Source organism: Hyla sarda, chromosome 2, assembly GCF_029499605.1.
Source record: "Hyla sarda isolate aHylSar1 chromosome 2, aHylSar1.hap1, whole genome shotgun sequence".
Taxonomy (NCBI): Eukaryota; Metazoa; Chordata; class Amphibia; order Anura; family Hylidae; genus Hyla; species Hyla sarda.
The window spans coordinates 510,219,665-510,244,738 of NC_079190.1; the positions used below are offsets into that span (position 1 = coordinate 510,219,665).

Sequence of the window (25,074 nt, forward strand, 5' to 3'; positions counted from 1 at the left end):
GTATATAGGAGCAGTATTATATTAGTTATATTCTTGTATATAGGAGCAGTATTATAGTAGGTATATTCTTGTATATAGGAGCAGTATTATAGTAGTTATATTCTTGTATATAGGAGCAGTATTATAGTAGGTATATTCTTGTATATAGGAGGCAGTATTATAGTAGTTATATTCTTGTATATAGGAGCAGTATTATAGTAGTTATATTCTTGTATATAGGAGCAGTATTATAGTAGTTATATTCTTGTATATAGGAGCAGTATTATAGTAGTTATATTCTTGTATATAGGAGCAGTATTATAGTAGTTATATTCTTGTATATAGGAGCAGTATAATAGCAGTTATATTCTTGTATATAGAAGCAGTATTATAGTAGTTATGGTCTTGTATATAGGAGGCAGTATTATAGTAGTTATATTCTTGTATATAGGAGCAGTATTATAGTAGTTATATTCTTGTATATAGGAGGCAGTATTATAGTAATTATATTCTTGTATATAGGAGGCAGTATTATAGTAGTTATATTCTTGTATATAGGGGCAGTTTTATAGTAGTTATATTCTTGTATATAGGAGCAGTATTATAGTAGTTATATTCTTGTATAGAGGAGCAGTATTATAGTAGTTATATTCTTGTATATAGGAGCAGTATTATAGTAGTTATATTCTTGTATATAGGAGCAGTATTATAGTAGTTATATTCTTGTTGTTACACCGAGCGCTTCGGGTCCCCACTCCTCCCCGGAGCGCTCGCAACATCCTCGCTACTGCAGCGCCCCGGTCAGATCTACTGACCGGGTGCGCTGCGATACCGCCCCCAGCCGGGATGCTATTCGCGATGCGGGTGGCGCCCGCTCGCGATGCGCACCCCGGCTCCCGTACCTGACTCGCTCTCCGTCGGTCCTGTCCCGGCGCGCGCGGCCCCGCTCCCTAGGGCGCGCGCGCGCCGGGTCTCTGCGATTTAAAGGGCCACTGCGCCACTGATTGGCGCAGTTGGTCTAATTAGTGTGTTCACCTGTGCACTCCCTATGTATACCTCACTTCCCCTGCACTCCCTCGCCGGATCTTGTTGCCATTGTGCCAGTGAAAGCGTTTCCTAGTGTGTTCCTAGCCTGTGTTCCAGACCTCCTGCCGTTGCCCCTGACTACGATCCTTGCTGCCTGCCCCGACCTTCTGCTACGTCCGACCTTGCTCTTGTCTACTCCCTTGTCCCGCGCCTATCTTCAGCAGTCAGAGAGGTTGAGCCGTTGCTAGTGGATACGACCTGGTTACTACCGCCGCTGCAAGACCATCCCGCTTTGCGGCGGGCTCTGGTGAATACCAGTAGTAACTTAGAACCGGTCCACTAGCACGGTCCACGCCAATCCCTCTCTGGCACAGAGGATCCACCTCCTGCCAGCCGAATCGTGACAGTAGATCCGGCCATGGATCCCGCTGAAGTTCCACTGCCAGTTGTCGCCGACCTCACCACGGTGGTCGCCCAGCAGTCGCAACAGATAGCGCAACAAGGCCACCAGCTGTCTCAACTGACCGTGATGCTACAGCAGCTACTACCACAGCTCCAGCAATCATCTCCTCCGCCAGCTCCTGCACCTCCTCCGCAGCGAGTGGCCGCTTCCGGCCTACGACTATCCTTGCCGGATAAATTTGATGGGGACTCTAAGTTTTGCCGTGGCTTTCTTTCGCAATGTTCCCTGCACTTGGAGATGATGTCGGACCAGTTTCCTACTGAAAGAGAAAAAAAAAAAGGCCTATCCAGCAACATTAAAGATGTTCTGGCCGCACGAGAAATTCCTGCTAACCTACATGAACTCATTCATCTTGCCACTCGCATTGACATGCGTTTTTCCGAAAGGCGTCAGGAGCTCCGCCAGGATATGGACTTTGTTCGCACGAGGTGTTTTTTCTCCCCGGCTCCTCTCTCCTCTGGTCCTCTGCAATCCGTTCCTGTGCCTCCCGCCGTGGAGGCTATGCAGGTCGACCGGTCTCGCTTGACACCTCAAGAGAGGAATCGACGCCGCATGGAGAATCTTTGCCTGTACTGTGCCGGTACCGAACACTTCCTGAAGGATTGTCCTATCCGTCCTCCCCGCCTGGAAAGACGTACGCTGACTCCGCACAAAGGTGACACAGTTCTTGATGTCAACTCTGCTTCTCCACGCCTTACTGTGCCTGTGCGGATATCTGCCTCTACCTTCTCCTTCTCTACTAAGGCCTTCTTGGATTCCGGATCTGCAGGAAATTTTATTTTGGCCTCTCTCATCAACAGGTTCAACATCCCTGTGACCAGTCTCGCCAGACCCCTCTACATCAATTGTGTTAACAATGAAAGATTGGACTGTGCCGTGCGTTACCGCACGGAACCCCTCCTAATGTGCATCGGACCTCATCACGAAAAAATTGAGTTTTTGGTCCTCTCCAATTGCACTTCCGAAATTCTCCTTGGACTACCGTGGCTTCAACGCCATTCCCCAACCCTTGATTGGTCCACAGGAGAGATCAAGAGCTGGGGTACCCAGTAATCCCTGCCGTGACCCTGTGGGTCCCCCTGTAACCGGTCTCCATAAGGCTTATATGGACTATGCTGACGTATTTTGCAAAAAACAAGCTGAGACTTTACCTCCTCACAGGCCTTATGACTGTCCTATTGACCTCCTCCCGGGCACTACTCCACCCCGGGGCAGAATTTATCCTCTGTCCGCCCCAGAGACTCTTGCTATGTCTGAATACATCCAGGAAAATTTAAAAAAGGGGTTTATCCGCAAATCCTCCTCTCCTGCCGGAGCTGGATTTTTCTTTGTGTCCAAAAAAGATGGCTCCCTACGTCCTTGCATTGATTATCGCGGACTTAATAAAATCACGGTAAAGAACCGCTACCCCCTACTTCTTATCTCAGAACTCTTTGATCGCCTTCAAGGTGCCCACATCTTTACCAAACTGGACTTAAGAGGTGCATATAATCTCATCCGCATCAGGGAGGGGGACGAATGGAAGACTGCATTTAACACCAGAGATGGACACTTTGAGTATCTGGTCTTGCCCTTTGGCCTGTGCAACGCCCCTGCCGTCTTCCAAGACTTTGTTAATGAAATTTTTCGTGATCTCTTATATTCCTGTGTTGTTGTGTATCTGGACGATATTCTGATTTTTTCTGCCAACTTAGAAGAACATCGCCAGCATGTCCGCATGGTTCTTCAGAGACTTCGAGACAATCAACTCTATGCCAAAATGGAGAAATGTCTGTTTGAATGTCAATCTCTTCCTTTCCTAGGATACTTGGTCTCTGGCCAGGGACTACAAATGGACCCAGATAAACTCTCTGCCGTCTTAGATTGGCCACGCCCCTCCGGACTCCGTGCTATCCAACGTTTTTTGGGGTTCGCCAATTATTACAGGCAATTTATTCCACATTTTTCCACTATTGTGGCTCCTATCGTGGCTTTAACCAAGAAGAATGCCAATCCTAAGTCCTGGTCTCCCCAAGCGGAAGACGCATTTAAACGGCTCAAGTCTGCCTTTTCTTCTGCTCCCGTGCTCTCCAGACCTGACCCATCTAAACCCTTCCTATTGGAGGTTGATGCCTCCTCAGTGGGAGCTGGAGCGGTCCTTCTACAAAAAAATTCTTCCGGGCATGCTGTTACTTGTGTTTTTTTTTTCTAGGACCTTCTCTCCGGCGGAGAGGAACTACTCCATCGGGGATCGAGAACTACTGGCCATTAAATTGGCACTTGAGGAATGGAGGCATCTGCTGGAGGGATCAAAATTTCCAGTTATCATTTACACCGATCACAAGAATCTCTCCTATCTCCAGTCTGCCCAACGGCTGAATCCTCGCCAGGCCAGGTGGTCGTTGTTCTTTGCCCGTTTTAACTTTGAAATTCATTTTCGCCCTGCCGACAAGAACATTAGGGCCGATGCTCTCTCTCGTTCCTCGGATGCCTCGGAAGTAGAGGTCTCTCCGCAACACATCATTCCTCCTGACTGTCTGATCTCCACTTCTCCAGTCTCCATCAGGCAAACTCCTCCAGGGAAGACCTTGGTTTCTCCACGCCAACGTCTCGGGATTCTCAAATGGGGTCACTCCTCCCACCTCGCAGGCCATGCGGGCATCAAAAAGTCCTTGCAACTCATCTCTCGTTTCTATTGGTGGCCGACTCTGGAGACGGATGTTGTTGATTTTGTGCGGGCCTGTACTGTCTGTGCCCGGGATAAGACTCCTCGCCAGAAGCCTGCTGGTCTCCTTCATCCTCTGCCTGTCCCCGAACAGCCTTGGTCTCTGATTGGTATGGACTTTATTACAGACTTACCCCCATCCCGTGGCAACACTGTTGTTTGGGTGGTCGTTGATCGATTTTCCAAGATGGCACATTTTATTCCTCTTCCTGGTCTTCCTTCAGCGCCTCAGTTGGCAAAACAATTTTTTGTACACATTTTTCGTCTTCACGGTTTGCCCACGCAGATCGTCTCGGATAGAGGCGTCCAATTCGTGTCAAAATTCTGGAGGGCTCTCTGTAAACAACTCAAGATTAAATTAAACTTCTCTTCTGCTTATCATCCTCAATCCAATGGGCAAGTAGAAAGAATTAACCAGGTCCTGGGTGACTATTTACGGCATTTTGTTTCCTCCCGCCAGGATGACTGGGCAGATCTTCTACCATGGGCCGAATTCTCGTACAACTTCAGAGTCTCTGAATCTTCTGCTAAATCCCCATTTTTCGTGGTGTACGGCCGTCACCCTCTTCCCCCCCTCCCTACTCCCTTGCCCTCTGGTTTGCCCGCTGTGGATGAAGTGACTCGTGATCTTTCCACCATATGGAAAGAGACCCAAAATTCTCTTTTACAGGCTTCATCTCGCATGAAAAAGTTTGCCGATAAGAAAAGAAGAGCTTCCCCCATTTTTGCTCCCGGAGACAAGGTATGGCTCTCCGCTAAATATGTCCGCTTCCGTGTCCCCAGTTACAAACTGGGACCACGCTATCTTGGTCCTTTCAAAATCTTGTGCCAAATTAATCCTGTCTCTTACAAACTTCTTCTTCCTCCTTCTCTTCGTATTCCTAATGCCTTTTACGTTTCTCTTCTTAAACCACTCATCATCAACCGTTTGTCTCCCAAACTTGTTTCTCCCACTCCTGTTTCCGGTTCTTCTGACATCTTCTCCGTGAAGGAGATACTGGCCTCCAAGACGGTCAGAGGGAAAAAAAATTTTTTGGTTGATTGGGAGGGCTGTGGTCCTGAAGAGAGATCCTGGGAACCTGAGGACAACATCCTAGACAAAAGTCTGGTCCTCAGGTTCTCAGGCTCCAAGAAGAGGGGGAGACCCAAGGGGGGGGGTACTGTTACGCCGAGCGCTCCGGGTCCCCGCTCCTCCCCGGAGCGCTCGCAACATCCTCGCTACTGCAGCGCCCCGGTCAGATCTACTGACCGGGTGCGCTGCGATACCGCCCCCAGCCGGGATGCGATGCGCACCCCGGCTCCCGTACCTGACTTGCTCTCCGTCGGTCCTGTCCCGGCGCGCGCGGCCCCGCTCCCTAGGGCGCGCCCGCGCCGGGTCTCTGCGGTTTAAAGGGCCACTGCGCCACTGATTGGCGCAGTTGGTCTAATTAGTGTGTTCACCTGTGCACTCCCTATGTATACCTCACTTCCCCTGCACTCCCTCGCCGGATCTTGTTGCCATTGTGCCAGTGAAAGCGTTTCCTAGTGTGTTCCTAGCCTGTGTTCCAGACCTCCTGCCGTTGCCCCTGACTACGATCCTTGCTGCCTGCCCCGACCTTCTGCTACGTCCGACCTTGCTTCTGTCTACTCCCTTGTACCGCGCCTATCTTCAGCAGTCAGAGAGGTTGAGCCGTTGCTAGTGGATACGACCTGGTTACTACCGCCGCTGCAAGACCATCCCGCTTTGCGGCGGGCTCTGGTGAATACCAGTAGTAACTTAGAACCGGTCCACTAGCACGGTCCACGCCAATCCCTCTCTGGCACAGAGGATCCACCTCCTGCCAGCCGAATCGTGACACTTGTCTATAGGAGCAGTATTATAGTAGTTATATTCTTGTATATAGGAGACAGTATTATAGTAGTTATATTCTTGTATATAGGAGCAGGAGGCCGGAAGAAGCTTCAGTCCGAAGCGATACGGTCGTTGCACTCCACAGCCCTGCGTTCCTGCTGACAGACCCCCCTGAACTTGCTGTCATTTTAAGCTGCAAGCCTTGAATAAAGAAGATATTTTTGCTACCTGGGTGAGTCGTCCGTCTACCTTCATTTCTACTTGCCATTGTATGAAAGACTTTGTCCTTTATAGACGTAGACGCTCCCCACAGCACCTAGTGCAGCAGGCCACACACCCCGGATAGTCCGGACAGGATAATTTGACTCACAGTCGAGTAGACAGTGCCTGGTGCTCTTCTCTTTATTACATTATAGTAGTTATATTCTTGTATATAGAAGCAGTATTATAGTAGTTATATTCTTGTATATAGGAGCAGTATTATAGTAGTTATATTCTTGTATATAGGAGCAGTATTATAGTAGTTATATTCTTGTATATAGGAGCAGTATTATAGTAGTTATATTCTTGTATATAGGAGACAGTATTATAGTAGTTATATTCTTGTATATAGGAGCAGTATTATAGTAGTTATATTCTTGTATATAGGAGCTGTATTATAGTAGTTATATTCTTGTATATAGGAGCAGTATTATAGTAGTTATATTCTTGTATATAGGAGCAGTATTATAGTAGTTATATTCTTGTATATAGCAGCAGTATTATAGTAGTTATATTCTTGTATATAGGAGGCAGTTATCATAGTTGCAGTGTTCAGTGAGTTTGATCTTTTCCGTTCCATTTTTGCCTCTGTGTCCTTTTTTGGTTTTATTTTATACTTCTGAACGATAGAGAAAATTGCTATGCATGGAAGTGCGGCTAAAATCAAAAGAGCGATAGAAAAAATGAGTTTCCTTTAGATATTAATTTCTATGAACAGAGATATGGAGAGAGTGGTGGGATCTGCGGGCGGCTTATCAGGGGGCCTGGTCGGAGATAAGGGGCTAATTAGGGGCTGAATTTTAGGAAGTGATAAGGATCATTTCAATTACTCCTCCTGGCGCATTAATCATTCCAGTTTCCATTGCAACACATACCTCCCTGCTATATCCATTGGGCTCTGCTACATCTCGGCCACTGCACATTGGCAATAGCTTATCTTGCCATTTTGTTACAATGTATCGGATGAGCTGTTAGTATCTATTATTCATGATGTAGCGGTCATTTATGTCCATTGCACTGGTGTAAAATTCTCATTGGCAAGTACAGTGTTTTGTAACCAGTGCGTCTCCAGCTGTTGCAAAACTACAACTACCAGCATGCCCGGACAGTCGTTGGCTGTCCGGGCATGCTGGTAGTTGTAGTTTTGCAACAGCTGGAGACACGCAGGGGGACATATTTAAAAACCTTGTGTTATTCCCCTGCCCACATATTAATGTATAATTATGCAAAGTAGCCTCTCAGAACTCTTGAAAAGTTGAGTGATTGCTGCTGTATCTGTTTTGCCAATTGGATGTGTTATCACTCAGCTTTCTAACAATTATGTCTGTCAGTTTTATCTATTTTTGCAGTCATATTTTCTCTGCGCTTGTATTAATTTGGAAGTATGGAAAAGCGGTGCTATAAAGTCCTGTATGATCTGTTGTTGAACATTTTTTTTTAACATAAAATTTTTTACCAAACCTTAAAAAAGCATAAGGATACTAGTTATCATGATCCCATAGAAATAACAGCAGCAGTATACGGATAGAGCTGGAGGGGAGGGGTATAACTACTATATATCCTGATTCCATAGAAATAACAGCAGCAGTATACGGATAGAGCTGGAGGGGAGGGGTATAACTACTATATATCCTGTTTCCATAGAAATAACAGCAGCAGTATAGAGATAGAGCTGGGAGGGGAGGTGTAAAACTACTATATATGTGTAAAACTACTATATATCCTGATCCCATAGAGATAGCTGTAGTATACAGATAGAGCTGGAGGAGAGGGGTATAAAAGTCATTTATTATGACCCCATACAAATAGCAGCAACAGTATACGGAGAGAGATGAAGGTTAGGTGTATACTTACTATAGATGCTGATCCCATAGAGATAACAGCAGCAGTATATAGACAGAGCTGGAGGGGAGGGGTATAACTTCTATATATCCTGATCCCATAGAGATAGTGGCAGTATACAGATAGAGCTGGAGGGGAGGTGTATAACTACTATATATCCTGATCCCATAGAGATAGCATCAGTATACAGATAGAGCTGGAGGGGAGGTGTATAGCATATCTTGATCCCATAGAGATAGCATCAGTATACAGATAGAGCTGGAGGGGAAGTGTATAACTACTATCTATCCTGATCCCATAGAGATAGTGTCAGTATACGGATAGAGCTGGAGGGGAGGTGTATAACTGCTCTATATCTTGATCCCATAGAGATAGCAGCAGCAGTACACAGATAGAGCTGAAGGGGAGATGTATAACTACAATGTATCCTGATCACATAAAGATTGGAGAAGCAGTATACAGATAGAGATGAAGGGGAATTGTATAACTTATATTCAGATCCCATCAAGATATCAGCAGCAGTATACAGATAGAGCTGGAGGGGAGGTGTATAACTGCTATATATCTTGATCCCATAGAGATAGCAGCAGCAGTACACAGATAGAGCTGAAGGGGAGATGTATAACTACAATGTATCCTGATCACATAAAGATTGGAGCAGCAGTATACAGATAGAGCTGAAGGGGACGTGTATAACTATTGTATAATCAGATCCCATCAAGATATCAGCAGCAGTATACAGATAGAGCTGGAGGGGCGTGTATGAATTCTGATTGCTTTATTGATTGTTCATTCATACAATAAATTATAATCACACAAAGCATGTCAGGACAATACACAGCAACGGTTCCCTAAGCTATATATATAACTTCTCATTGCATCCATATTGCTTGTCATCCAGCTTTATATGTCTCCTGAATGGTAAAACTGAAAAGTAACCCACCCCCCTGTCTCAGATCTGTGCTTGGATCAGGGACACCAGGTGACACCATCCCAGTGCCCGTCAGCCGCAGCCATATCTTCTGCCTCTCAGCTTTTCTGGTGTAAGAACTGTCTAGCAGGGGGCACTTGTCTCAGGCATACGACTGGTTAACCAGTTATTATACATTGTGGTGTAATAAGAGGGGTGGATCCGCATATTAGTGTTGTCTCCAATCAATGGGTCTTGCGGGAGAATCTCACATCCAGAAAGTGTTTGTGTGTGCGGAGCGCGGAGGAATATTAACAGAAGCCGCCATTCAGCTGCCACATCACAGGCCCCTCGCTGCCTCAATCCAAGCTTTGTGTCCCCAGCGCGCGCCATTGTATTCCTCACACAAGACGCCATTCAGAAGAGGGGAAATGAGAGGAGAAGCCAAAGTAGGAGGGTGAAGAGGAGCTGAAGGATCAGCAGCCCCCGGGCATCTCCTTTACAGAGGTCTCAGCCCATCAATAAGATTCATTCCATACTGAGGCCGCAGCACACAAGGGGTTAAAATGACTTATTATTTCCTACATCACTGGTTATATGTGTTCAAGGTCAAGACAAGGGGGCCCCCGGGGCCAATGTGGTTTGTAGCTTGAATGTAGCTGGTGAGGTCACTGTGTACATACATTACTTATCCTGTACTGATCCTGAGTTATATCCTGTATTATACTCCAGAACTGTACTCACTATTCTGCTGGTGAGGTCACTGTGTACATACATTACATTACTTATCCTGTACTGATCCTGAGTTATATCCTGTATTATACTCCAGAACTGTACTCACTATTCTGCTGGTGAGGTCACTGTGTACATACATTACATTACTTATCCTGTACTGATCCTGAGTTATATCCTGCATTATACTCCAGAGCTGTACTCACTATTCTGCTGGTGGGGTCACTGTGTACATACATTACATTACTTATCCTGTACTGATCCTGAGTTATATCCTGTATTATACTCCAGAGCTGTACTCACTATTCTGCTGGTGAGGTCACTGTGTACATACATTACATTACTTATCCTGTACTGATCCTGAGTTATATCCTGTATTATACTCCAGAGCTGTACTCACTATTCTGCTGGTGAGGTCACTGTGTACATACATTACATTACTTATCCTGTACTGATCCTGAGTTATATCCTGTATTATACTCCAAAGCTGTACTCACTATTCTGCTGGTGAGGTCACTGTGTACATACATTACATTACTTATCCTGTACTGATCCTGAGTTATATCCTGTATTATACTCCAAAGCTGTACTCACTATTCTGCTGGTGAGGTCACTGTGTACATACATTACATTACTTATCCTGTACTGATCCTGAGTTATATCCTGTATTATACTCCAGAGCTGTACTCACTATTCTGCTGGTGAGGTCACTTTGTACATACATTACTTATCCTGTACTGATCCTGAGTTATATCCTGTATTATACTCCAGAGCTGTACTCACTATTCTGCTGGTGAGGTCACTGTGTACATACATGACATTACTTATCCTGTACTGATCCTGAGTTATATCCTGTATTATACCCCAGAGCTGTACTCACTATTCTGCTGGTGAGATCACTGTGTACATACATTACATTACTTATCCTGTACTGATCCTGAGTTATATCCTGTAGATCTTTTATTAAAATTTCAAACATAACAATAAAAAAATTACAAAACATAAACATATCATATCCGACAGAACATATCAATATAACGATCATAAAACCAACACCATAGCATAAAATACAACACCGGTCCACCCCACACTCATTCCTGCACACAAACAAATATATACAATATTTACAAAAGACATATTCCTATAATACCCATAATACCCATACCATACTAATAAACTATATACACTAATATACACTAATACTAAATGTGATTTTCCTGGCCCAGTTGCAATACCAAAAACCCAATACCAGTGATATACCAAAAGAATAACAACAACAACAATAATAATATATACAAAATAATAAAAACCAACACAAACAAAATAACACCACTTTTTTTTTATTTTTCTATTTTTTTTTTTTGGCCCTGAGCTGGTCCCGCATCCCATGCCCCCAGTACATGTTACCAGACGTCCATGAACCAGTCCAGGATTTTCTGTATTTATAAAAGTCCCATACAAACCCCCTCCCCCCTTTTTAACCCACCACCCAACCTAAACTAAACCCAATCCCCAGGTGGCATCACACAATATATACAATATATACATTACATAAAATATACACAGACTAACAATATATAAGTATACAAATAGACTACAACAATAAATACAATAACAAATACATATAACACTATAAGCCAAACAACAAACCCCTAAAGCTCAAGTTCAGCGCCTGCAAGCCCTATATTACCATAAACCAACTGCTCAAAACAAAAAGACTAATGTGCCAGCATCAGCCCACCACCAGGGGGAGACAACAGGCTAAGGCACTTTAAAGGCAGAGCCCCTCCATAGACGAGAGGCCCTGCCAGCACCCAGCCTCTCGTACTCCAGAGAACGCACCTTCACCAGGTCACCGAGAATGTTCCTAACCACCACATCCACAGGGAGGATTTTACGCTGCGTCGACACTAAACACCGTGCGTTCCACGTGTAGTACCTAACCACTGAGCTGACTAGGAATAAAGTGCACCGGTCCCAGCCTCCAAGGTTTCTGAATGCCCCATAGGCCCATTCCGCATAGGAGAGACTGGCCAGCCGAGGCCAACCAATGGAAGCGCCCACCCTGGTGTAAACCTCTGTGTTAAAGGGACAATGAAGCAGAAAATGCTCCATGCTTTCCAGCATGCCTCCACACTCTTCGCGGGGACATCCCCGGTCATCAGAGCTCCTGCACTTCAGATTGTCCCTCACACACAGTTTCCCATGGAAGCAGCGCCAAGTCAAGTCCCAAAACTTCAAGGGGATCCTGATAGAATTCAAAAGCTCTAAACCCACCTCCAGATCCCGACTTGGGCAGTCCTTGAGCGCCAATGGCCTCTGGAAATGAGAAGACAGGACCCTCTTGTCAAGGAATTTCCTCGACAGAGTCCTAATCTCCCCCATCCCCAGACCCCACCGACGAATAACCTTCAGAACCGGGGTAGCGTAAGCCGGGAGATGCCCGTGTGGTGTGCGAAGATCCTTCACTTGCCCTCCTGTCTCCCATTCCTGGAAGAAAGGCCAAAACCATCCCCTACAGGAGGATACCCACGGAGGAGCCCTCTCTGACCAGAGGTTTGCTATATTGGTCTTAAGAAAGGTATTCACTAGGAATACCACAGGGTTGACCATACACAACCCCCCTAGTCTCCTTGTACGGTAAGTAACCTCCCTCTTCACTAGGTTCAGTCTGTTCCCCCATAACATTTGGAAGAACACACTGTAGACCCGGGTCCAAAGAGGTTCTGGCAACATGCATACACTGCCCAGGTATATCAGTAAAGGGAGCAGGAATGTTTTGATCAGGTTAACCCTTTCCCGGAGGGTCAAAGACCAACCCTTCCACTGATCCACCTTCTGAGCGGCGATCTTAAGCCTGCTGTCCCAGTTTTGTTTGGGGTAATCCCCTTGGCCAAATTCGATGCCGAGAACTTTTGCAGATTCCTGGGGCTCTGGAAGGGCGTCCGGGAGATCAAAATTAGGATCTCCCCCTCCCAGCCAGAGACTCTCGCACTTATCCCGGTTGATCTTGGACCCGGATGCCTCCGAGTAGCGGTCCACCTCTGACATCACCCATTGGCCTTCCTCTTGTGAGGAGACAAACACGGTGACATCATCAGCATACGCTACCGCCCTCAGAGCCAAATCCGGCACCGCCAGGTCCATTCTCACCCCCGCCAAAGGTCCACAATCAATCCTCCTAAGGAAAGGATCAATTGCAAACACGTACAGCAACGGGCTCAAAGGACAACCCTGACGGACACCAGACCCAACCTCAAAAGAGCAGCCAATCCAACCATTCACAAGCGGGAAACTCTCTGCCCCTGCGTACAAGGTCTTAAGCCAATCAACAAACCCCCCCGGCAGGCCATATCTCAGAAGAACAGACCAGAGGTACTCATGGTTAACCCGATCAAACGCTTTTGCCTGATCCAAGGACAGCAAGTACCCCTTCCAGTGGCCAGCCCTACCCTGCTCCACAGCCTCTCGGACACTGAGCACAGCACTAAATGTACTGCGGCCCGGAACAGAGCAATGCTGAGCCCCCGAAAGGAGCCGGGGTGCAAACTCCACCAGCCGGTTAAACAGCACTTTTGCCAGAATCTTTCGGTCCACATTGAGAAGCGCTATGGGACGCCAATTCTCAATGTGGAACGGGTCTTTACCCTTTGACAGGATGATCAGCGCTGACCTCCTCATTGACTTTGGCAGAGTGCCCGAGGATAGACACTCATTAAATACCTCGGTCAACAGGGGAACCAAAGTGTCCTTAAAGGTCTTATAGAACTCAGATGTTAAGCCATCTGGACCGGGTGACTTCTTGAGGGCAAGCCCATCAATAGCCATCCTGACTTCCTCTTCCCGGATCATCTCTGTCAAAACGTCAAGAGAGGGGTCTACTCCTAGTTCAGGGATGGTTTCAGCCAAGAAAGCTGACACCTTATCCCGATCTAGATCCTTCCTTCCCAAGAGGTGCGAGTAAAAGGATCTGATGTCCTCCAAGATCCCTGATCTGGACCTTTTCAAGGATCCCGTACTATCAATCAGTCCTGAGACTACCTTACTATTCACTGACATCTTGCAGTTTCTGTAAGGGTCGGGCGAGCGGTACTTCCCGTAATCCCTCTCAAAAACCAAAGATGCGTGCCTATCGTACTGACACCTCATCAGCAAGGATTTCACTCTGGAGATATCATCACGACTACCTCCAGTCGAGACAAGGTGCTCAAGTTTCTTCCTCAGGCCCTGGTACAAACGGTACCTGTTTAGGCTTCTGAGGCCTGAGAGCTGGCGGAAGAATCTCGCAACCCTTTTTTTGAAGATCTCCCACCACTCTGACTTACTGCTACAAAGGCCCAGCAATGGTACCTGGCTCTGAAGAAAATCCTCAAAGGACTGTCTTATCTCCGCTTCTTCCAAGAGAGACGAATTCAGCTTCCAATAGCCTCTGCCCATCCGGGGGGTCTCTGTAACATTCAGAGAAAACAAAATTAAACAGTGATCGGAGAACTCCACCTCAACAACAGACACTGCTGAAGAGACGGCCTCCTCCTTTAAATAAAACCTATCTATCCTAGACCTACAACTACCCCTATGATAGGTGAATCCCGCGTGGCCTGGGGTGTGCCGGATGTGGACATCCACCAGGCGAGCCTCACTCGCTATGCTATTTAGGGCGACGCTATCATAAGTCAGCTTGTCTCTGGCACCTCCCCTGTCTTGGGGCCTCGTGACAGCATTAAAGTCCCCTCCAAAGACCACCTGCCGACTTGTAAAAAGATAGGGCTTGATCCTCATAAAGAGACACTTCCGGTCCCACTTAGACTGTGGGCCGTAGATGTTAATAAGGCGAAGTTCTTGTCCCTTCATGAGGACATCTAAGATCAGGCACCTCCCCATTTCTAACTCGATAACCCGTCGGCATTCTACCGCTGCGGTAAAAAGGACCGCCACTCCGCTATACGGCTCGGCCCCAAGAGACCAGTAGGAGGGCCCATTCCTCCACTCTCTTTTAGCCTTGTAGATAGATGACATATCTGTTAGCCTGGTCTCTTGCAAAAATAAAATATCAGCATTAATATGGGCAAAAAAATCATAGGCCGCAAATCGAGCCGTATCTGACTTTATGCTGGCAACATTAATGGATGCCAGAGTCAACGGAGAGGGTGCCGCCATCAAGGGTGATTGAGTTAGACAGCTTTCTTTTTCCCACCATCCTTCCCATCCACCCCACCACCCTCCTCATCAGATGATGGTTTACCCCTTTTTAGTGAGATGGATGTGTCCATTTTCCCTTTATTTACATTTTCCTCGTCCCCTGACTCTGAGCCAGTCCCCCCCCCTGAAGACATAGGTTCCCCAGGGAGAGAGGACTCAGGGTCCCCTGTGGGCCCCACCGCAACATCCGGAACCTCACCCCCAGCCTCCTCCTCCGAAGAGGAAATGTCGCGGAGGGCTCGGAACCGGTTGGAGAGACCAATCAGAGGGGGGTCAGTTGTACCTTCCTTTGGCATCTGGCGGGTGGGAGAAGATTTTAAATCTCCCTTTTTCTTATTCCTCCGAGTACCCCGCTTTGTTTCTGCCCATCTCCCTCTGTCCTCATCTGCGCTCCCACCATGGGAGGACAGCGAGGAGACAGTATCCTCCTCTTTGTGGATCCTTCCAGTCTCCTCATCCAGTTCACTATCCCCCAGGGCCTCAGCAGTAACACTGGTCGCAGGGACAGGATCAGAAGCCACCTCAGCTGGCTGATGCTCCTGTGACTCCCGAATCTCCCTATCCCTTTGACGCTTCTTGAGACGCCTCAGTTGGGCAGGCGTCTTCTGCTTACTTTTCTTCCCTGGCCCCTGCACCCCTTCATCCCCGCCAGCCATCCCCCCAGCAGAGTTCACCTCATGGCTTACCCCCACTGGGGCAACAACCGCGTTGACAAAGGAACGAGGGCAGCGACTGAATGGGTGACCTAAGTCACCACACAGGTGACACCTAATCTCTGCACAAGATGCAGCGAGATGGCCTATTTCCCCACACAGAGTGCACTTCTGCACAGTGCAATTGGCACTAAAATGTGTGGGGTCACCACATCTGTGACAGAGCTTCGGCTGACCCTGGTAGAAGATCTGGATACGATCCCTTCCGAGGAAGGTCGCAGATGGTATATGGGTAACGGTGTTTCCTGAAAGCTTAAGCTTGACCATAAACGTCCAGGCCCCTGACCAGATGCCATATTCATCCCTGTTCTTTTTTGGGACCTCCACCACCTCTCCATACCGACCTAGCCACGTCATGATGTCAATACAAGAAAGTGATTCGTTACGGGTTAAAACGGTCACTTTCTTGACATTGTTTTGGCGAGACACCGCCTGAATGGCAAAGTCTCGCCAGCCGGGCTCATTCTTTACCAGCTCATAATTCGACCAGAAGAGCTCAAGCCCCTCTGGCCGAACAAAGCTGATATCGAACTCTGGGGTACCATAAGGATGTATTAAGGCGTAGATGTCAGCTGCCTTAAAGCCCAACTTCAGCAGAAGCTCAACAACTTTAGATCTTGGAGGACATGTATCACTGCCTCTCCACCTCAGCCGGACCACATTCCTTCGGAGACCACCTGGCCCGGCTGTTGGGAGGGACCACACAGTATCCCCCCCTCTTTCCTCTCGGAAGGCTGAAAGACCATGTCTTTCTATCCAAAAGGATAGATCAACCTCCCTACCCTCTACATTGATTGATCTCTCCCCTCTCCTTAAGGCCCCCAGGAGACGCTGCTGCAAATTGCCCCCCCCAGAGCCAGAAGACGAGGAAGGTGCCCCCCTCCCCCCAGCGGTGACATTTGCGTAGCTGCGTACCGGTGCTGCCACCGCTGGGGGTGCAACTGGACCAGGCCCTACATCCCCACCACTAATCTGTGCCCCTTCACCACCCTCCTCCACATAATCCATACTCACACCATTATTGCCTGTTTTAGCTGATGTGCCCCCCATACCTCCACCCGTGCTACAGCCCATACTACAATTCACTCCAACATTAACCTCCTCATTCATACTGGCTGGACCGGTGCGTTCTGGTGCAGATAGTGTACCATCAGCATCACTGGGTACCAGAGCTGGAGCCACCACCACAGGACAGGTCACCGGTCCTTTATACAAGGACCGGGAAGCCTGCCTAGCCTGTTTATTAGTGGCCCCAGCCCTGTTTTTACTGGTACCCTCCGCCTCATCAGTACTGGAGTTTTCTGCTCCTGGGCGCCGCTGTTCTGGATAAGCGGCGCCAATACAAAATAAAGGTTTTAGTCCAGTCTTTCTGGGAGGCGAAGACATCTTGGCCCCAGCAGCTCTTTCACGATGACACCGCTGCTCCAAAGGAACAGCAGTGCCAACGCTCAGAGCCACCGGAGCTCCCGCAGCTGACTCTGGCACAAAGCCGCCCCCCCCTCCCGTTAGGGAGCAGCCCAATGTGCCAGAGCCATCCATGCCCATCGCTGGGCAAATATCACTGTCCGACCTCACAGCCGATACATTGTCTGCTCCACCACTGTTACTACAAACAGCGATGGAGCTCACCGCCACACTAGACTCCATACTCTCCCCACTCTCCTGCACTGAGTCCACAGTAGAACTCAGGCTGGGCTGAGAAATGGGGTTCACACAGTGAGCTGACCCTGCGGCCAGTCCGGGGGGCTCAGGGAGGGGGGTATATACAAATGTTACCTGCTCCTGGAGCTTGGTCTTCTTTAGCTTCTTTTTCCTTCCCCCAGGTGCCTCCTCTGGTAACTCATCCCCAAACGTGAAGTCCTGGAGGCGACCTGGGGACTCCAGGAGCTGGATCTGGGCCATCAGCGCCCCTCCCTGGTGACTGGTGCTGCTCTCATCCCCCGAACCGCCAGAGCCACGGCCAGATGACATCGCCACTTGCCCTGCAGGGAGCCCACTGTATGGGGTGAGATGTTGCAGACCCCCGGGTGGATTTGGCTCAACATTATCGGCCTCCGCAGCGTCTCCTTCCTCCTCCACCCGTGGCTGAAGCCCCCTCAGCCGTCTCTGCTTCTCTCTCTCCATTGTATGAAAGCGGTCTTCATTTAAAAGTTTTTCCCTAAATGGCCCGCTGTTCTCTAAAATAAAAGTTCTCTTCTTCTCCAGTATCCTTATTTCATTTTTCAGCTGTTTAATCCGGGCTGACAGCTCAGCTTTCTGTCGTTTCGCCGCAGTTTCCATCAGGGCTTTTGCTTCCCGTACCTCCTCCTGGAGCCTATACAAGCTGCCCCTTGCTTCCTCATATCCACGGATGTGTTCTGCCACACGAGAGTTATGGGGGACTCCAGACTCCCGGGCCCTAGGCATCCCCCAATCCTCCTCCATACATCCGTGGGCATTTAGCTTTGCTCCAGGAGGAGTATCACAGTCCACATTGTCAGGCCTTGTTGTCACAGTACCTGTGCTTCCGGAACTTCTTGCACTTGTAGTCCCACAACTTGCAGGGCCAGCCTTGCGGCTGCTCTTTGTCTCTACGGGTTCAGGGGTGGCTGGAGATGCATCGCTGCACCTCCTGGCAGAGCGCCTCAACCCGGAGACCTCTGATGCACTTCCTGACGCTGGTCCCTCCACACCTGGTCGCTGGCTCCCCCTGCCCCCCGCGGACCTGATTCGGGGGGCAGGTGTTGGGGTTCTCCTCTCCTCGCTCATGCCTGAACACACGCTCTCCCTCTGGGGAAGGAAGAACGCTGTCCGGCACAGATGACACGGCAGAGCTCAGAGCGCACACACACCAAACAATCCAGCAAACGACTTCCTCCACACTCAGCAGACTCACAGGAAGATGCTCCCTCTAGTGGCCAGACTCCAGAGCTGTACTCACTATTCTGCTGGTGAGGTCACTGTGTACATACATTACATTACTTATCCTGTACTGATCCTGAGTTATATCCTGTATTATACCCCAGAGCTGTATTCACTATTCTCCTGGTGAGGTCACTGTGTACATACATTACATTACTTATCCTGTACTGATCCTGAGTTATATCCTGTTTTATACTCCAGAGCTGTACTCACTATTCTGCTGGTGAGGTCACTATGTAAATACATTACATTACTTATCCTGTACTGATCCTGAGTTATTATCCTGTATTATACTCCAGAGCTGTACTCACTATTCTGCTGGTAAGATCACTGTGTACATACATTACATTACTTATCCTGTACTGATCCTGAGTTATATCCTGTATTATACTCCAGAGCTGTACTCACTATTCTGCTGGTGAGGTCACTGTGTACATTACATTACTTATCCTGTACTGATCCTGAGTTATATCCTGTATTATACTCCAGAGCTGTACTCACTATTCTGCTGGTGAGGTCACCGTGTACATACATTACATTACTTATCCTGTACTGATTCTGAGTTATATCCTGTATTATACTCCAGAGCTGTACTCACTATTCTGCTGGTGTGGTCACTGTGTACATACATTACATTACTTATCCTGTACTGATCCTGAGTTATATCCTGTATTATACCCCAGAGCTGTACTCACTATTCTGCTGGTGAGGTCACTGTGTACATACATTACATTACTTATCCTGTACTGATCCTGAGTTATATCCTCTATTATACTCCACAACTGCACTTACTATTCTGCTGGTGGATTTACTGTGCACAGTACAGTGATTCGCTGCTGTTTTATGAGATATTTCTTAAATGTTTTCTTCCTTTACACTTTGTCTCCAAGGTTCTGACCTTTTCTGCCCAGAACTGTCCAATCATTGTATTCTGCTTTCTGCGTCCCCTCCTGGGGTCCCCCCGACACAATGAGATGTAAGACATTTTCCTGGCAGACTCCCCCCTTACATCCTCATGAGCCGCTGAATGAGATGTTGTACAGGACACTTTACTTATTACAGGGACACAATGTTTTCCTGATATCCAGCTTCATTTCTTACATGATATCAACTAATGGGGGCATCAAAAGGGAATCCCCCCCCTCTCCCTCCCAATAAACAAGGTCTACAGCAGTGTTTTCTGGACATCCTGGGAGTGCTAGTTTTGCAACAGCTGAAGGCACTGTGGTTGGGAAACACTGGTCTAGAAAATGTAATTGTCATTCCATTCATGACATATATTAGATCTATAGACTGTAGAAGAGACAAAAAAATAATAATAAGAAAAAAATAATAATAATAAATAAAATAATAATAATAATAAAAATAATATTTAAGGTGGCAAAATGCATTTATAGTTTGAAATAAGACATGATGTTCAAGGCTAAATGGCTATAATAAGTAAGAAAAAGAGCTGCAAATTTTATGAGCCCACCCACAAGGATTACCAACCCCTCCCATGAGCAACCTAAAATTACCATTAACTTCACTGCCCTCCTCCCAGAGTAGTATTTTTACAACCATCTTGCGTCCAGATATTGCAAAACTACAACTCCCAGCATACTGGAATTTGTAGTTTTACAATAACTGGAGACATAAGCCCACCAATGAAGATAGCCAGCCCCTCCCATGAGCAAACTAAATTTACTATTGACTCCTGCACTCTTCCCAGGGCAGTGTTTCCCAACCAGTGATCCTCCAGCTGTTGCAAAACTACAACTCCTAACATACCCAGACAGACTTTGGCTGGGAGTTGTAGTTTTGCAACAGCTGGGGGCATTAGCCCTCCCATCAGGATAGCCAGTCCCTCCCATGAGCAACCTAAATTTACCATTGACTCCTGCATTGCTGCCGGGGGCAGTGTTTCCCAACCAGCGTGCCTACAGCTTTTACAAAATTACAACTCCCAGCATACTGGGAATTGTAGTTTTGCAAGAATTGGAGGCATAAGCCTGCCCATGAGGATAGCCAGACCTTCCTATGAGCAACCTTACTTTCCCATTGACTCATTCACTCCTCCTAGGGCAGTGTTTACCAACTGGCATAGCCTTTGGCTGTCCAGGCTTACTGAAAGTTGTAGTTTTGTTACAGCTTGGGGCATTATCCTGCCCATGAGGATAGCCAGTCACTCACATGAGCAACCTTACTTTCCCATTAACTCATGTACTCCTCTTAGGGCAGTGTTTCCCAACCAGTGATCCTCCAGCTGTTGCAAAACTACAACTCCTAACATGCGCCTTTGGCTGGGAGTTGTAGTTTTGCAACAGCTGGGGGCATTAACCCTCCCATGAGGATAGCCAGCCCCTCCCATGAGCAACCTAAATTTACCATTGACTCCTTCATTGCTCCCGGGGGCAGTGTTTCCCAACCAGCGTGCCTCCAGCTTGTACAAAATGACAGCTCACAGCATACTGGGAATTGTAGTTTTGCAAGAAATGGAGGCATAAGCATGCCCATGAGGATAGCCAGACCCTCCTACGAGCAACCTTACTTTCCCATTGACTCCTGCACTCCTCCTAGGGTACTGTTTACCAACTGGCATAGCCTGTGGCTGTCCAGGCATACTGAAAGTTGTAGTGTTGCAACAGCTTGGGGCATTATCCCACCCATGAGGATAGCCAGCCACTCCCCTGAGCAACCCAACTTTACAATTGATGCCTGCACTCCTCCCAGGGCAATGTTACCAACCAGCATGCCTGCAGCTTTTGCAAAACTACAACTGCCAGCATGCCCGGACAGCCAACGGCTGTCCGGGCATGCTGGGAGTTGTAGTTTTGCAACAGCTGCAGGCATGCTGGTGGGATACACTGCTCCTAGGAATGTAAAATTAACTCCTTCGATGCCATATGCTATGAATGAAATAATGGGCACATCAATGGGCCCTTTGCTTGTTGCCCACTGCCCGATTGTTGTTTAAAGGCTCTCCGGTTCCATTGATAACACAGTATCCTCCAAAGTTATCTGCAGTTTTTTAAATGTATGGATCAGGAGGCTCAGGATGAGCCTTTTTTTTTTTTTTTTTTTTTTTTTTTTGCAGTGTATTGGAATGCTAACGTAATTACAGGCCCTAAATAATACCGCCCTGTTGTTTGCCCTTCAGAGAAGCGTAATGGGGCCCTTTTTACGGCTTCCTATTTATAGCGAAAGAGAAAAAAAAGGAAAAAAAGGAAAAAAAAAAAAAACTTTACAACTGCAGAAGACTGCAGCAAAATCAGGTCCAGCTGCAGATGGAGATACCGAGCGCGGAGCGCCGCACCGGCCCATCGTACCGACAGCCCAGCACATACAAAAAAAAAGCTGTTTATTTGGAGCCGTCTGCAATCTCTTTGCATATGTAGCTGCGGCGGCCCAGCTAACCCTTCGTCTGCTTGGACGGTCAAGTTCTGCAACACTGGACGGCGTTTTCCCCCTGCAGCATAAGGCGATTAATCAATGTGGGGGCGACATCTGTCAGACTATTGAGTTTCTTCCCCGCCATTATCTGCTGCCTGCACTTGAGGCAAAGCGTCTGTGTCATATTCAGCTTCATTATCTGCCGTTCTCCACACAGGCGCACAAAACGCAGGCAGGGTAAGCCCGCCACCAGCAGAGGGAATTGGCAGCGGTGGAGTGCCGCTTGCCAACTCTCCTTGAACTTCACTGAGACTTTTTACGAAATATGTGAATGCTCTCCCTGGTCACCGCCGCTCCCTGCATTTTTATAGGCAATCGGGGCAAGAAGAAAGAAAAAAAAAAATAAACTGGATAGCGTAAATGCAAAGCGATTCTGTATTCACACAAGCGATATAATACCGCCATTTAGTGCCAAAAGTAGTGAGCCCTGTAAATAGTATCGCCATATGGTGCACAAGTAACACAAAAATCTCCTCCATTGGGGAGTTTACAGTAGATCGGGGACAAATGGTGTGACGAAATAATAGTACCGTATAATACGCAAGTGATGAATACCGCACTATTACTTTAGCTGAAAGGAATTTCACAGTAGGCTGCCTAAAGTGGAGATTTGTTGGCGTTTAAAGGGGTACTCCGCTGGAAATTTTGTTGTTTTTTTTTTGTTTTTTTTTAAATGAACTGGTGCCAGAAAGTTTAACAGATTTGTAAATGACTTCTAATAAAAAATCTTAGTCCTTCCAGTACTTATCAGCTGCTGTAGGCTCCAGAGGAAGTTGAGTTGTACTTTTCTGTCTGAACACAGTGCTCTCTGCTGACACCTCTGTCCATTTTAGGAACTGTCCAGAGTAGGAGCAAATCACCATAGAAAACCTATCCTGTTCTGGACAGTTCCTAAAATGGACAGAGGTGTAAGCAGAGAGCACTGTGGTCAGGCAGAAAGGAAATTCCAAAAGAAAAGAACTTCCTGTGGATCATAACAGCAGCTGATAAGTACTGGAAGGATTAAGATTTTTTTTTTTAATAGAAGTAATTTACAAATCTGTAAAACTTTCTGGTAAATAGTATCGCCATGTGGTGCACAAGCAACACAAAAATCTCCAGTTTACAGTAGACCGGTGACAAATGGAGTGATGAAATAATAGTACCTTATACTACGCAAGTGATGAATACCGCACTATTACTTTAGCTGAAAGGAAGTTCACAGTAGGCTGCCTAAAGAGGAGATTTGTTGGTGTTTAAAGGGGTACTCCACTGGAAAACATTTTATTTTTTAAATCAACTGGTGCCAGAAAGTTAAACAGATTTGTAAATTACTTCTATTAAAAAATCTTAATCCTTCCAGTACTTTTCAGCTACTGTTATGATCCACAGGAAGTTATTTTCTTTTTGAATTTCCTTTCTATCTGACCACAGTGCTCTCTGCTGACACCTCTGTCCATGTCAGGAACTGTCCAGAGTAGGAGCAAATCCACATAGAAAACCTCTCCTGCTCAGGACAGCCCCTAAAATGGACAGAGGTGTCAGCAAAGAACACTGTGGTCAGGCAGAAAGGAAATTCAAAAAGAAAAGAACTTCCTGTGAATCATAACAGCAGCTGATAAGTACTGGAAGGATTAAGATTTTTTTTTTTTTCATAGAAATAATTTACAAACCTGTTTAACTTTCTGGCACCAGTTGATTTAAAAATCAAAGTTTACCAGTGGAGTACCCCTTTAAACTGTTAAAGCCACAGGCCAACTTCTACGATGCTTTCTGAATGAATAAGATTTTCACTGCTTAAATAATACCGCCATTCGGTGCCAAAAGTTATGTGACAAATGGAGTGCCTAGATAATATCGTCATGTGGTGCTAATAGGAATTGTGTTCTTTTTATGAGTTATTATTATCAATGAACAATATCAATCATTTTGTGGGTTAAACTATATAGCAGAACCCCCGAAAAGTGTGCATCATTTCAAATTTTTCTATTTGACATCAGAATACAACTTTAAAGGGGTACTCTGCTGCTCAGCGTTTGGAACAAACTGTTCTGAACGCTGGAGCCGGGAGCGCGTGACGTCATAGCCCCGCCCCCTTATGGTGTAACGCCATGCCCCCTCAATGCAAGTCCATGGGTGGGGGCGTGACAACTGTCACGTCCCCTCCCATAGACTTACATTGCGGGGGGCGGGGCGAGACACCATGAGGGGGTGAGGCTATGATGTCACGAGCTCCCGGGGCCGGCTCCAGCGTTCAGAACAGTTTGTTCCAAACTCTGACCAGTGGAGTACCGCTTTAAAGGGGTTCTCTGGTGGGAAACTTTTTTTTTTTTATCTACTGGTGCCAGAAAGTTAAACAAATTAGTAAATGACTTCTATTAAAAAATCTTAATCCTTTCAGTACTTATTAGCTGCTGAATACTAAAGAGGAAATTATTTTCTGTTTGGAACACAGTGCTCTCTGCTGACATCATGACCACAGTGCTCTCACAGTCAAGAGTAGGAGAAAATCACCATAGAAAACAAATGCTGTTCTGGACAGTTCCTAAAATGAACAGAGATGTCAGCAGAGAGCACTGTGCCCGTGATGTCAGCAGAGAGCTCCAGAGTGTTCCAAAACAAAAATAATTTCTTCTGTAGTATTCAGCAGCTAATAAGTACTGGAAGGATTAATATTTTTCAATAGAAGTAATTTACAAATCTGTTTAACTTTCTGGCACCAGTTGATTTAAAAAAAATAAAAATAAAGTTTTCAAACGGAGTACCCCTTTAAGATTGTAAGAATGTTTCTTTTTTACAGCACAACGTGTGGTCTCTCCTGGTATTACAAGTAAACAGCACAGCATGTGGTTAGTCTTGGTATTACAAGTAAACAGCACAACATTAGGTTAGTCTAGGTATTACAAGTAAACAGCACAGCATGTGGTTATTCTTGGTATTACAAGTACACAGCACACCATTAGGTTAGTCCTGGTATTACAAGTAAACAGCACAGCATGTGGTTAGTCTTGGTATTACAAGTAAACAGCACAGCATGTGGTTAGTCTTGGTATTACAAGTAAACAGCACAGCATGTGGTTATTCTTGGTATTACAAGTAAAC

At 46.7% G+C, this 25,074-nt stretch overlaps 2 protein-coding genes across 3 annotated transcripts in view; one reads left to right on the top strand and one right to left on the bottom strand.

The window, feature by feature from the left end:
- The window catches only part of LSAMP (limbic system associated membrane protein), an 838,713-nt gene that overhangs the window by 64,455 nt on the left and 749,184 nt on the right, over positions 1-25,074 (top strand). The gene's annotated exons all lie outside the window — the stretch shown is intronic.
- LOC130357279 (uncharacterized) lies at positions 13,796-18,624 on the bottom strand. The gene is made up of 2 exons (XM_056559916.1): positions 17,437-18,624; positions 13,796-14,196 (listed from the first exon to the last, which is right to left on the bottom strand). Exons 1-2 carry the CDS (start codon positions 18,406-18,408, stop codon positions 14,161-14,163), a joined length of 1,008 nt encoding a protein of 335 aa, XP_056415891.1. The 5' UTR covers positions 18,409-18,624; the 3' UTR covers positions 13,796-14,160.